Here is a 16,085-nt window from a genome sequence, read left to right on the forward strand (position 1 = left end):
GATGATTAGGATTCAGTTCTTGACAATTACATTCTAAATTAGAATTTTAAGGATATAACGAAAATACGCTACGCACAAAAATACATGTTAGGATAAAAAATGAGTTGATTTTTTATGTTTTAAACCTTTTTAAATTCATTTAATATACATCGTATCCTTGTTGTTAATTGAATCCAGAATGTTGGGTGTCGTTTATATAATTATTCTTACTTGTCCACAGAATTTGCTGACTTATCCAGCCATTAAGTAGCTGCAGATCATTTCTACATCACCATTCAACGTCCATTAATTCAATCTCTAGAGGGTTGTATGTTTATATCATAATTTGACTTTTATAAAAATGATTATTCTAAATCTTATGTTTCTATAAAAATATGGATGATAGTATCAGCCACTTTAAAAGCAACAGTTTGTTTAGAAATAAATTATGCAGTTAATGTCATAAAATTTAAATAAACATTAAACGAAAATTCTCAGTTTTAGACAATTCGATTTAAACGAAGTAAAGTAGCAGACGATAAAACGCCGAAGGTAAAAATTTACTCTTATTAAAAAAAAAAAAAAAAAATAAATAAATAAATAAAATAAAAAATTTAAAAAAAAAAAGTTAAAAATTGAATAATATCAGTTATAATTTTAAAAAAATAGGTTTTTATATAGTATTAATAAATATTTATTACGCATCATTGAGGGAAAAAATGTCATATAATTAATTCTCGGTAAAATTTTACTTGAAATTTAAGGTTAAAAATAGCTGTGGCAATTCACTGTAACAAAAATCCATAGACCACATTTGGCGTTATTATCGCTAAAAAAAAGTGCCAAATTTCAAAACGTGAAAATATGTAAATTCGTGTATATCTTAGAAAATTTTGAATGAAAAAGTCTAATTTTTTGCAGATATGCTTAAAAATACACTTACTTTAAGATGATTGTAAAAATTTGATAGGTTATAATTCAAATTTTTTTTCGAAAAATTTATAAAAATTATTTAAAAATAGAAATTTAAAAAATAAAACACAAAAAATGGGTAAATTTTATTTGGAATGAACCTAAATTTCGAAATGTGAGAGAAAAAATCAAAAAAGTTTAATAAAAAAAGAGATATTAATAAATATTTGCCAAATTCAATTAACATTGAGGAGCTAAAATTTTGAGAGCTAATATTTTAAAAACTACTCGCACAATTTTTACAAAATTTGTATTCTGGCATAATTTGAGTCGTAGAATCGAAATATGGAAAAAAATTGGTATGTTATTTCAGAAAAAGTCTGATTTTGTGTCAAAATACCTATGTTAGAATAGTGCTATATATAAATCTAATATATATCCTAAGTCGCGCTTTCGAGACAAGAAGAACGCAATTTGAATTTCGTGAATCGCCCCAGTAGAACGGGAGATATAGCACTGTCCCCCCCTTTTTTTTTTTTTGAGCAGTGTACCTATCAAGAAAATCATACATTTATTTTTGAATATAGAAGGAGAATGTAAGTTTGATAAAAATTCTGCCAATGATTTCTTCCTATATCGTAAAAATTCTGAGACCTACTGCAACCACTCTGATTGCACTGCCTGTGATAGTTTTTCTTAAGTTAAATATGCTTTTTCATACAGGTAAGAAAGTTCATGTGCATGATGTATATATATATATATACCATATCCACACAAAATGCTTCATATCCATGATATATAAGGCCAACCTAAATTACTGTGGGCCTGCTCCTCTGAATTTGTGACAAAAACAGGTAACTTGTTTTTTATCATATACGTTAGTGACTGTTTTATGAGAGACATTTCTTTCAAATACAAAAATCAAGAGAAATTCGTTTTAAAAATATATTTCATTGAACACTGAAAGACTAAAAACTGACAAAATGGTGCACCAAAGGCATCAGAAGTAGTAATCGCAGGTACTCAGCTGGCGGGAGTGACGTTATAGAAAAGGAAGTAGCCATCGCCATCTTGGATAACGTGACAACCAGAAGTTATGTAGATTGGATGACTAGGTTAATCGACGGGTTGGATGACCTAGTCGTGTTTTGAATGACGTCATGCATAGTTTAGTTTTTATTGTGTGACAACGACACTATTTTTCAAAATTTTTTTCATATTTTTGGGTGACAACTTTTTTATTTTGTGGCAACAACATCTTGAACCACATGTTTGGGATGATATCATTTTTTATTTATTAATTGTTTAATATGTGATTATTCTTAATTATGTTTAATTATTTAATCTTATTAATTATTAATCATTGTTTTTAATTATTTTGTGTATCATCATTTTTAATCAGTCGTTATTTTTAATTAGTTTTACTTGATTTAATTATTTAATTTAATAATAATACATTTTATGTAATTGCACGAGTTTGAAAAATAACTCCACGTTCGGGATTCAAACTCACCATCTCTGAAATGAGAGATTCTTTGTAGCGGCACCTCATGCCATTTACTACGTCACTTCCCAGCAGTGAGAATCTTAGTGACAAATCATTGTACAGTGCACAGTTAAGGTGCTCTTAAAATTTCTGAATGTTTATGCATTTGAAGTTTACATATTAAATTCAATAAGTAGATGACACTTCTCTTCATTTACAGATCTTTATTTCTCTTTAATCCATAAAATTTTCTAGAATGATAATTTTCATTAATTAATAAATTAAAATTCAGATTGATGGTAAGAAAATGTATTGATATTCTTCAAATCTGACAAAGGGAAAAAAAAACTAGTTTTTATTATTATTAACATATTTATTTTTTACCAAATGAAATAATTCTAACAAATTATTTCATTTGGGGGGATTAAAATTCTATAAATTAAAAACTATTTTTAACTAATGCAATTGAACTTAATCAGTCAGAACTTAAAAAAAAAAATAAATAAATAATAAAAAAAAAAAATAAATAAATAAATAAAAATAAATAAAATAAAAATAAAAAAGTTGAAAATGCAATTTATTGGTAACTTAATATTTCAAATTCTACATTTCACAATCCTGTTTGACTTTTCAGAGTTCAAATAATCAGTGCTTTATAATAATTCAAAAAATTTCCTTCTACTATGAACAGGTTTAATAAAAACATAAAAAATTATACAGTAATTTTTACACTGCACTTCAGCACTTTATTGTATCTCAGTATTTAGCATAATTCTGCATAGTTATTAAAAAATATAAAATTATATATTTACTGACAGAACCTTAATGACTGAAATAGTATTTTAAACATACTGCAAAAAGAAATAATACTAGTCTATGGTTATATTTAAATTTACGATGGTATTTAAGTAATGTATTCATTTGTGGTTATACATAAAATTAATTAGTGGTACTTTAAGTGGTTACAGTAGTAACTTAAGGTTCAAGTTACAGTGATCTGTGGTTGTTCTGGTAGAGCTTGTATGCTTGCATATTTTTATTTTACTGTGAATCAGGAACTTTCGACCCCCTCCCCAAAAAAAAAAAAATAAATAAATAAATAAATAAATAAAACAACCTTTTTTTTTTTTTTTTTTTTTTGAGTTTTTTAAGATAGATATTTATTTTCCAGATTACAATAACATTTTAACAAAATTTGAATTCTTAATTCAAATTTAAACAAAACCATTATTAAAAATTCCAGGTGAAGACACAGTTTGATTAGTTCTTAATTTAAAAAAGATAATCTAGGAATTCATTAAAGGAAACACAAAATATTTACATCTTAGCTTTTCACACATGAGAAATAAGTATATAAAAACAAATACATAATCAGAAACAAAGAAATACTTAGCGAAAGACAAAGTATTAATACAATGATTAAATCGAAGGTATAACATGCAATTTGCAGATTGGCTTAATTCAATTAATTGATGCAATTAAATGCAGTTTGCAGATTGGCTTAAAGCTGCTAGTGAATGATTCAAACAACAGACATTCATATAATATTTCATATTGCAGGACATTTAAAAAAATTTGCATGATGTAGATTTCTTGAACAACTGATAATGGATAAAGTAGTTATATAATAATAATAATACAGTAATTGTAGCACCAAAATTTGCATACATTTTTGAGGATTTTAATTGACTTTGCCACTTTGAAAATGTTCAGAAAATAAATAAATCATCAAATTTCAGATTTTCGAAGGTAAAATATATTTTGTATCTGTTGCATTGTTTTTCACATTTCAATAATTCTACCTTTATTTACTAAAATTTTCATGAGGAAATACTATAATTTAAAATGAGAAAAATCCAAACTACAACTTTGAATTCATGTTCTCCTGATGTTACGTCGCTAACTAACATCCAGCAGTTGTTTGCTATTCTGGGATGGGGGCAGGGGTATTTTCATAAGCAACACTAAGCTGCCATCTATTACAATCAAAACCCACAAAGTATATAGGTGTCTAGTGATTTTTTTCTCTAAAAATAGGATTCTACATTAAGGAAATACCACCCTGGATAGAAATATTGTGCAATGTTAATGCACTGTTATCATAATTATATATGTTAATGATTCAGTTACAGCGTTTAGTATGTATCTAGTCACTTTTTAAAAAAAACTTTGAATGTGGAATGTCCTAAGCTGCCAAATTTTATGATTTTTCTGAAACCACTTTGGGAAACTTCCTTGCCTGCTGAGACAAAATAATCATAGGTCTATTGTCCTAATTTAAAAAATTAATTATTAAAAATCATCACTTTTCTAATGGATAGTTTTGGTCCTCATACGGCCTTCAGCAAAAATGTACTAAAGTTAAGATTTTATACAGACTCAACAGAAATTTTCATAATTAAAATTTTGAGAAAAAATAGAAATTCATCACTGTACAATCAAAATTTTCTTCGGTATCGAATTTTGTTTTCAATAACTAGATGATAACCATACATAAATATAAATATATAGTACAGTACAAAGTCTTTAATCCGGACGTCCGTAATCCAGAATGATCTATAATCCGGACCTCAAAACTACAAACTTTCTGCACATGCATAAACACATAATACGTTTATGCATGTGCACATGCACATATGCATTTACAAATGCACATATGCATTGATGCATGCGCATAATACGTTTACGCATGCACGTTTAATGTATAACGGACGGTATAAGCTAGGCTAAAATTATTTAATTATCTATTTCAGTTAACGTTGCAGATTGCCTTGTTCCTTAATCTTCTAATTGGATCCGGCTTATTTTTTGCAGACTGTTACAGCAATTTTATAAAAAGTAAGCTTTTACAAGCAATTCATAAAAGAACTTTCGATTATGTCGAAAAGAGTTTCTGATTCTGGAGCAGCCAAAGGAACTACAAAGTGAAAGCATTTTTTGATGTACCACTTCCAATAGTGAAGAAAGTGACAGAGAGGTTATTGAAAACAAATACATTTCGATTGACAAGTTAGTCGGTATTCTCGGCACAGCAATTACAGAACTTGAACAGTGGAACTGAACAAGAAATTATTATGTCTGTTTACAGAATTAAAGAAAGTATTAGCACAAAAAACGAAGCAACTTAAACAACTTACATTGAAAGAAATGTTTAATAAAGTAAACAAATAAATATTAAGCTTTTTTTTTAGTAAATTTTGATACTCTTTAGATCAAAATTGCTCTTTATTTCATAAATTACGGTTTCATATTTTTAATTTTATAATTTCTGCATGCCATCTTACCAGATTTAAAATGATTATCTATAATCCAGAAAAAACCCTAATCTGGAATCGCCGAAGTCCCGACAAGTCCGGATTAAAGATTTTGCAGTGTATATAAATGCTGCCAATAAACGTGATACGTACATATATATATGTGTGCACAGTCACAGCATATTTGCTCTCAACTTAATCATTAGAATTGGATTATTAATAATAACCTTCTTGTTCTTTCTACATTTAAAGATTTGGAAATAAAAGAAATCACTTCTCACAATTTAAAAAATATCTACACTTCTCTTCACAAACGGAAATTTTTAACAGTCTAGTAGCTCTTCCTGGGCTTTTTTCTAAAATTCTTACGGTTATTTCAGAACATAATTGGAAAAAATCACCTCAGTTGTGCATTTTTTAATAATTACATCCAATTAAAGACTATTTTTTCTCAACAAATTAATGCAATTGCTACGGGTGTTCCTTCTCCACACATGTCCGTAATTGTTTACTTATTTAGGAGTGTAGTGTGGAAGGCCTCCTCGTGGTGCACCCTGGGTTACGCTAAATCTGCCACTTGTCTTTGTCACATTCAAAGTTCCACTATATCTTTGCCACTTGTTGATGGCTCTAGAGATCCACCAAACTGTCCTTTTTCAGGGTAAAAAGTGCTAACATATCATAAGACTTTAGAGATTTTGCCACTCGGGCTTGTGAGGGGCAAGCCTTGGAGTGTTCTCTCAATAAACCCAGCTTTTGTTCCTGGCCACCCACAAACAGTTGCGGTTGCATCTTTTAGGACTATTGATGGGACATGACTGTCTACAGAATAACTTATTTCGAATTGGACTAGCTGACTTGCCGTTGTGTGTTTTATGTAACTGTGGATGGCCAATGATGATGCAAACATTTGGATGAGTGTGAAGCACTGACAAATTTTTCTTGTAGATTTCAGTGCGATTGCCAAGCAAGGAGTTTAATGGCCTAACGGCCAATGTAACTGGAATTTGACAAATAAAAAGCTTTACTTATTTATTAAAGAATATCATTTACAAAAATCTTTAATCGAGTAGATAAAACTGATTTTTAGATATATTGATGGTATTACTGCAATAAATAATTTTGAGAAAACAAGAACACAGTACTTATCCAACCAAATTAGTCCTAGATAAAGCTAATACTACTCAGAAAGAAATTAACTATTAGATTAACACATTTTTTTATTTAAAAAATATTAAACTTCACAGTAAAAGAAGAGACTTCAACTCTACTAAATTAATTCACTGTGAATCTACCTTCCTATGGGAAGCCCCCCCCCCAAAAATTAACTGCTAAACATAATATTTTGTTTTATATTTTGATTTGGTTATATCATTTTAAACTGCAGAGAGAGTAATGCAAGAAGGTAAATAAAATTAGGAAGTTATTTATATGTAAATAATTTTCTTTTCATAATACTGCTTCTGTATTATAATACTGCCTCTTTCCTTTTACTACCAAGTTATAGTAATTTAGTTTCAAGCCCCACAATCACTATATTTGGGAGAAGAATATTGACTTTAAACTTACTACCTTTGTTTTCTGTAACTTTTACCAAAAGTTTAATTTATACTTTATTATTAATGTTTAATGTTAGCATAAATAATTTTCCCCATTTGTAGGTCTCTTTCCCATTGCTTCACTACTAACTTTGTGACGAACCTAAATTTCCTTCTTCCTTTTTTGATGCCAAATTTCTCACATAGACCACTATTTTGACAACCTTAGCAAGGTTTTTGTTCAAAGTACACAGTCTAATTTGAAATATTTCAATGTTTGAATAATTTTCACAAGAAATGGCAGCCTTGCTCCTTCCAAGCTCCATGTTTGAAAGTTGAAATACTATGCCACTTTAATTTCGGTCCCAAAATGTTTTCTTCATTATTGTTTCGTTCAGAAATTCTATTAAGTTCCTCTCTATAATTACAGGGAGGTTTCCCTTTTTTTCACTCTTAGGATTAGTTCAAATGTTTTTGATATTTTTCTACAAAATTTGTTTCATACACATTTAGCCATTTGGGAAAATTTGTTATGTAAAAAATTTTTGTCAGTTTAAATTTAGCACCAAATGCTAAAATCAAAATTTTTGCTTTTTGTATTGTTTGTAATCTTAATTTGTTTAACTGCATTGAGATATTTTGTTTTATTGTCGAGACTGAAATCACATCGGGGTAATCGTTAGACTTTTTGAAAGTGGATGTAAATGTAATTGTATATAATTTTTTTTAATATTAATTTTGCTCAAAAATGGAATGAGTAAATTCAGTAATCCTTAAATGTTCAGATTTTGATGTTTAAATTTTGAAAGCAATAAAATATGAATAATTAATTTAAATATTTAATTTTAAAATATTTTTTAAAAACTTCAAAAATTTATTAAAACATTTTCTAATTTTTTTTTTTTTTTTTTTTTTTTTTTTTTTTTTTTTTTTTTTTCCCAATTTGCAGCTATCTAACTTTGGAGCTATAAAATTCAATAGTTTCTCCTTTTTAAAATTCAATTTAAAGAATTCTCCCAGAATGGTATAATCTTTTTCTTCTAATTTACATAAACGTAATGGAATTCTTAACACCTTTTATTGCAGGGAAACAAACAGATAAGGGAGGTTTACACATTCCCCTTTTTAAAAGTTTTGAAATTTTTCATCTAATGGAATTCATTTTTTATACTACCCTTGAAAACTGGCATCTATGCCAATTTTTTTTCATTAGATAGAAAGGTAGTCAAGTCATCTAAATTAGATAACTTTCTCAGAGACAGTTCTGCACATTACAAAACTAACCTCCCCCTGCACCCCCCCCCCCCAATAGAGAGAGAGAGAGAGAAAAAAGAAACTTGAGTTAAAAAAAGTTTTCTTCCCCCCCTTTTTTTTCAGAAAGCCAAATTATAAAACTTATATATTTTTATCAAAAGGTGTCAGATGATACTAGTCATCATGTGATTAATTTCTGAAATTACAACTGCTGGCCGAAAACTAACTATTCAACAAATATTTAGTCATGCAGTAATTTTGAAACAACTTATATAATGAAAACACATAATGCATAACAAATCATATCTACAAAATCTAATTTCATGAACTTTACATCACAGTATTTATTTATAAAAATATTTTAAATATATAACCCTTATTAAGCATTTCTAAATTAATCAAAATGGTTGAGGTTCAAAGAAAGAGGGGGTACATTAAACTAACAAATGGTACTTTCTTCCATACAATTTTTAACTACAGTTTATATATAGCATAAATATAAAACTGCACTTGCAGATATTCTTAAATCACTATCTAGACTGCTAGATGCTTATTTTAGCATACATGACAATATTTAGCAATTTAGTATATGTAACTTCGTAGGAATAATTTCAATGTACAGAGAGAAGCATTTTATAAAAGTGGATGATACAAAATAAATTGCAGCTAATTGTGGACATAACGAATGACTCTACTATGGTGTAATTTACAAAACGTATTTCACATAACTGGATACTAGTATTTTGTCTAAGTTTTGGAAAATGATTTTTTATCATCATATGCACATCATAACAAACTATAAATCTATATTTTTCTAGTTTTATGACTAGGATGAACATGACTAATAATCAATAAATTGATTTGCTCACATATTTTATTCGGGATGCTTTAATCATGAAATGACAAACCAGACCTTTTCTGGCTCATTTGAAAAGCCAATGAACTAGAGCTTATGGATACTCCTTCAGTTTTATAAAAAGATCTTATATTGAATTAAATATAAATTTTACATGCTCTTAAAAAAATTGCTCAAACATAATTTATAAATAAGACATCACAAATATATACTCATATGAGAAAAACAATTTTATATATAAACTGATATCCAGTAGACAGGATTCATTATGAATAAAAGTATTCTATTCAAATGAAAATGTTAACATATAAGACAGTAGTGAAGCAAATCTGTTGTAGTGATTGGCAGTCTGGTTGCATTTTGTATATTTAACTGCACACTGTTTAATAAAATACATTTATTATAAATCTACTAAAAAAAACTACAAACAATATCATAACAACAACTGTTAATCAATATTTGAGCACACAGAGAGATTATTTAGAAGGTAGAAGTTGCTGTGACCAGGACTTAAACGTGAGTTATTGCAGCTGCAATCCAATGTACTAACAACTATTATGCCTAGTGAACTGGACAAAGATATACATACTCAATTACTCCGTATTAAATTTGTAGTTCTTATTTATGCTATTACGTGTGTAATCATTATTAGTAACAACACAAATTTTGTAGTTTCTTTTAATTTTGAATTAAAAGTTAAATGGTGCATTCATTCCATTATTTTCTAATTTCAAACTTGTAGGAGTTAATAAGATAAACTATAAATTATTTCACATCTGTACATGTGGACAAGAGTAGCAATTTATCTTTATTTTTGTAACTTTTTCTACTATCTTTTTAAAAAAAATGTCCATGTGCTGATATAAATCAAAATGACAATATCTATGCATGCAAATCTCTTTTAAGGTAATACTAATTAAAATAATATGCATTATTTTTAAGAATAAAGAAAGTAATGGCAGTGTATTATATGCAGTAGCTTTAGGGCACGGGTAGGCAAATGCTGGCCTGTGGGTCAAATGCAGCCCTTACTAATTTTCTAATTGCTTTGTATTATGAAATCCAGTGCTACAACATTTTCATCTCTTTCCCACCTAATTCCGTATGCAAAGTTAAAAAATCAGCAGCAAGCGTGAACATCTATTATTAAAGTGTATATGCATGACATATACCAATGATAGTTCTAAGCTGAGAATACTAGATATGCTAGAAAACGTGTGCATCTGCCAAAGAAAATAGTCCTATCATTTCTAGTAATTTTAATTTAGAAGTTATGCACTGAAATATGAATATTATTGAGATAAAAAGATGGATCAGAAAAGGTAGCTTAGAGGAACATTTCATCCTTAAATTTTTTTTAAAAATGAAACAATATATATGACAATCATTTTACAAAAAATAAGGAATAGATTCTATTTTTGTGTATTTGTAACTTTTTTTTATTTTTTGAAAAATTTGTACTGGAAAGGACTGTTCCCTCCTCCTAATTATATCCCGAAAACGACACGAGCACCTCAAAGATCATCACAGGCCTGCTTGCATGAGGCACCAAAAGAGACCATTTTTGGTCAGTAGTTAAAACTATTTGCCCACCCCTGCTTTAAGGCACAATCTGTATTTGGCTCATTTGTACACTATCACTCCTAGATATAGACAATCAAGTTGGTGATATGGCCTTGTCTCTGTAAAGCCAAATAGGTAGGCCAGTTCTTTGTAACTGTTCATGTTGGATTAACTATCCCATTTCTTTGAGTTGGAATAAAAATTCAGATAACAGAGTCCACCTGCTTAATCAATTTTTAGCAAGACCACTGTTACTGATTATTTATTTACATTAAAAGCAATAAATGTAATATATATTCAGAATTTTTTTTTTATCATTCTCATTATTTCTTTTATTCATTTGGCTTAGTTAAATTGCCAGCAGCAGGTATTAAGTTTATAAGTGAAACATAACATGGTAATTTGTTTATTGAATCTGAAAAATTAAAAGAAATTTAAATAAAATAAGACAAGATTGACTGGACTTAAAAAAATTAATTTCCTTTTTAGCTGCTCAGGTCATTACTTAGGGCAACTAGATAGTTACAGTCCTGGTGTATCCGTGTTGTCCGGAAAATAATGCAAGTTTTTGCAATTATTTATCTTTCCTGTACATTTTTAGAAACAAAAATATTTTGAATTACATTGGTTTATATATCATTTTGAAGCTCTTTTTTCACTCTCTATTTTTATAATATCATTTTGTTCCAAAATTATTTTAAAAAATATTTACAAGGTGTTTTTTTTAAATGTCAAAACGGGATTTTCTGCAAATTTAATTTTATGAGTACTAGCTAGGCCACAGCGCAGCACAAACTTCTCAAAATGTAAACAAAGTATTGGGTGAGAAAAGTGTTAATGAATCTACAGTTCAACGGTGATACTAAAAGTTTCATCATGCAGAATTTGACATGGAAGATCAAGAGCATCGGGGAACTCTCTTCAGCTGTTGATGATGATGATTTGAAGACTTCAGTTGAAACAAACCCATGCATAACTGTTCGAGAGCTTGGCATAAGCAAAACAATGATTTCTGATCACTTGAATCATATCGAAAAGTCAAAGAAGCTCGATAAGCGGGTACCTCACGAATTGAGCGAAAATAAAAAAATCACCGTTTAGAAGTGTCATCTGCTCTTCTTCTCCGCAACAAAAATTACCTTTTTCTTGATCGAATTGTTTCATGCGATGAAAAGTGGATTCTCTCCAACAGCTGGCGACATTCGGCTCAGTGGTTTTACCGCGGTCAGACACCACAACACTTTCCAAAGCCAAATTTGCACCAAAAGAAAATTATGGTGTCTGTTTGGTGGTCTGAGGCCAGTCTCACCCACCACAGCTTCCTAAATCTGGGCGAAACGATTACAGCAGATACGTTACTGTCAGCAAATCAATGAAATGCACCAAAAATTGCAACACACGCGCTCGGCATTGGTCAACAAAAAAGCGGCCAGTCCTTCTCCATGACGATGCTCGGCCGCACATCGTGCAACTGATCCTACAGAAATTGGACAAATTGGAATGCTAGACTCTCCTTCTTTTCCCATATTCGCCAGACCTCTCGCCGGCCGATTACCACTTTTTCAAACATCTGGATATCATTCTACAGAAGAAATGCTTCAGAAACCAAGACAAGGTCAAAAATGCCTTTTGACAACTTTATCGCGTCTAGAACTCCAAAATTTTACTCTCTTATATCTCATTGGCAAAAATACATTGATTCAGCTGGGGCTTATTTTGATTAATAAAACTGTTATTGAGTCAAGTTATGATACTTTAAAGATGTAGGTTAAAAACCTGCATTATTTTCTGGACAAACTAATATATTCAAGGGAAACTAAATAGTTACAGTTCTGATATATATTCACCCATTCTTGATGAAAAGATTTAACTGGATTTTATAAAATTCAGTGATAGTAATGCAAAAATTAAAATATTAAAACTTAATATTCTCACCTCCTGCCCAAATGAATTTATGTTGCTTAAAATAAGCAATAGCAAATTTTCATAAGGTATTAAACAGTGATTAATTTGTAATAAATATTAAGAATACACATTACAAATTGTATGTTCAGCATATAATACAAATATATATATTCTGAAAATAGTATGAAAATGGAAAATGCACAAAGTATTAAATGCTTATAAGATGCTTTGGCAACATAAATGGTATGAAATTGCACATATAAATGGAGGGAGGGGAGAAAGAAAGAAAAAATAATAATAAAAAAAATTTGTACTTGAGAACAAGTTTTCCATAATATATTTCTTTTATCCATGAATAAAATAATAAAACAACAAACATATTTATATGCACTTTGATTTGAGTAAGGTTCAGGGATGCCACCACTCAGATGCTTTTATATACACTTCCTAACAAGAATTGTAAGAATTTAAACTCAAAAGCATTTCAAATCAAACTAAGGGCAGTAATGTCTTTAAAACAAGTTACCTACTGCAAATAGTGCTGATAATTACATATTTTTGTATTACATCTAGGTATTAAATATTAGATTATTTTAAATACATCAAATATATTTACTATCTAATTATTGTTAAATCAAATGGTTTCTATATTAAACTGAATCTAGGAAATTAAAAGATTGAGTTTACTTTTAAATATAAGTATAGTTCTTTAATTTGATAATAATAATGAAGTGTCAACTATTCAATGCAAAGTATACAGAAAATGGTATATACAGACACTTACAGTATCAGTAGAAATCTGATAGAATAAAAATTATAATTTTCATACTTAATTTGAACACTGAAATTAATACACAATTTATTGGCTTTCTGATAAAAAAAATTTTTTATCATGGCAGAAACAAAACTACTTTTTTAATTTTAAATCTATTGCTGACCTTTTGGGAAAGAGAAATTTTCAAGGGTTCACTACCAAGGTTTTTCAAATTCACTTACTTTTCAGATCTGGAACACTTTATACACACTTTCAAGGTCTACTTATAAAACCTGCAAAATTTTACACATCTCTCTGCTTTTATATATATGTATTTGTACATTTATTGTATATTTTGTTGTACATTATTTGTATATATGTATATTTATATGTATTTGTACATTTTTTACAGAAAACTTATCTTTTCAAAATAAATACATCAAATTGTTCCAGACACCAAATCACTGACTGGTACATCACAGTTACTTGCAAACAAATAAACATACTTTATGAATTTTTTTAAATCTATTTTCAATTCATTTCCTCTTTCCCCTCTTTCTTCTAAACAGGGTTCCTTTTCAAACAAACTAATTTTCTAACTTTTCTTCTTTCAAACAGTATTTAAATCCCATACTGAAATCAATATTCTTCTACTGTAACATTTTTGGTACATAAATCACCAAGTGATATTAAATGCTTTCTTTATGTCTTCTATAATTCAGCTTTTTATTTAGCCCAAAGTGATAAATTACCATCACTCTATAGCAAGTAATGTGATTTTTATAAAATGGCTCTTAACATGTCTTTGAAATACATATACAAGTTTAACACTTTTAAAACGTTTAAAAAAATATTTGTCAATTTAAATTAATCTAAACTAGATCATCTAAATCTGTATTTAAAAAAATATACAAATTAAAATTGACTGCTTTTTACTTATAGCACTAAAATCTACTGCTTATCAAAAATACTTTTTATTTATTTATATACTTTAACACTAATAAGCCTTCCCATGAATTCTTAAAACAAGTTTGACACAGCATGGTCAATGCTGACTGAATTTTTATAAATCTTGAAGTCCATATTATTTTCCTGTTCTTACCTACATAATTTATATAACAAAGATTAAAATAATAAGAATACTTATTTAAACAGAGGTGAATAATATGGATATAAAAAAATAAAAATTTGATATCATTTAATTACTGTGTAAAAAAGGTAAAACAATAACTACAGATCATCAAAGCATAATTTGAAAAATGCATGACAAATTACACAATTAATACGATTACCTAAAGCATATCATCACTTATGATGGCAATCAGACATGAAAAGTCAAAATGAATAACAGATGTAGCATCCCTGATATGTTAATACTTAATTAAAACAATTTGATGATGGTAATTTACAATAACTAATTAAAAAAACAATCATATATACAATACGTAAAATGCTTATGCAGATTTTTTAACACGAGGATTTTTTTTTAATCCACTAAAAACCAAAGGTGTATTATTTTCCCCCCACACAATCCAAAATAGTATTTGGTAATAGCACTTGAAGGTTCTTTTTTCAAATTGCAACATCTAATATTTGCTGCAATTGGAAGCATAAGCCATCATCTAAAATTTAATACAAAATGCCCCTTAGTGGCACAGCCACTTTTATCTAATCATAGATTCTAGCTCCATATCATTTTTGTAACCTTGTTCTGTAAAATATTTTACTCTCTAATAATTAGAAATTAATCTGTTAGTGACTTCGAAATTATAGCATACAATAGCATATTAGTAAAATATTATGCAAAATAAAGTAATTAAAATTGATGTAAAAAATTACATACATAATACTTAAAGAGTAATTCAAAAAGATGCTGCCATTCAAAAGGCTGGTATTAAATATATATATATATATATATATATATATATATATATATATTTTGTTTAACAGGAAACAAATACTCGAATCAAAAAATTTAAAAACAGAAGTATCTCATTGTACGAGCAACATTTCATACACCTAAACCGCCAGCCTACATTTTAAGCATTTTAACATTTTCATTAATGAAAATCTTATGTAATGCTCCATAATGATAATAATATACCTACTTCTTTTTCTAAAGATGGCATAAGACTGTTGCATGAATAATTTCCCCCTTTTTATAAAGATGGCATAAGATTGTTACATAACTTATTTTCATCTTTCACATTATCATTATTAACTGACATTGACAGTTCTTTCCTGAGTTTCTGAATTTGTCTCATCGGAAGATTCATCGGTTGACTCTTCTTCATATTCATAGCCAAGACTTAAATATTCCTAAAAACATGAAAATCAGAACCCATTCTTTAAATATATGTGTACATATCTGTAAACTAATCAAAGGTTATTTATAAAACAACAGAACTAATTGTTTATTTAAAACTGCTTTTGTATTACATATACAAAACTGAACATCAAAAAAATATTACAAACAAAATTCATAATAAAACTTACATTACAATATAAATATTCCTTATCACATATGAAGCACTCATAGTAAACACTTTTTAATTCTTTAACAATGATTAAAAAGTATTAATCA

At 28.3% G+C, this 16,085-nt stretch overlaps 1 protein-coding gene across 5 annotated transcripts in view; it reads right to left on the bottom strand.

Moving 5' to 3' along the window:
- Window positions 1–2,933: 2,933 nt before the first annotated feature.
- The window catches only part of LOC118204686 (fibroblast growth factor receptor 4-like), a 135,006-nt gene continuing 121,854 nt past the window's right edge, over window positions 2,934–16,085 (bottom strand). For 4 of the 5 annotated variants that reach the window (XM_085823956.1, XM_085823958.1, XM_085823955.1 and 1 more), the window contains one exon: window positions 2,934–15,820. In XM_085823956.1, the coding sequence (XP_085680082.1) occupies window positions 15,719–15,820 (102 nt within the window). In that variant the 3' untranslated portion in view covers window positions 2,934–15,718. The remainder of the gene's footprint in view (window positions 15,821–16,085) is intronic. The other variant, XR_015043069.1, reaches the window with a different exon arrangement.

Source organism: Stegodyphus dumicola, chromosome 9 (genome assembly GCF_044657685.1).
Source record: "Stegodyphus dumicola isolate Sdum_Otavi_A_Nest chromosome 9, ASM4465768v1".
In the NCBI taxonomy this organism is placed as follows: Eukaryota; Metazoa; Arthropoda; class Arachnida; order Araneae; family Eresidae; genus Stegodyphus; species Stegodyphus dumicola.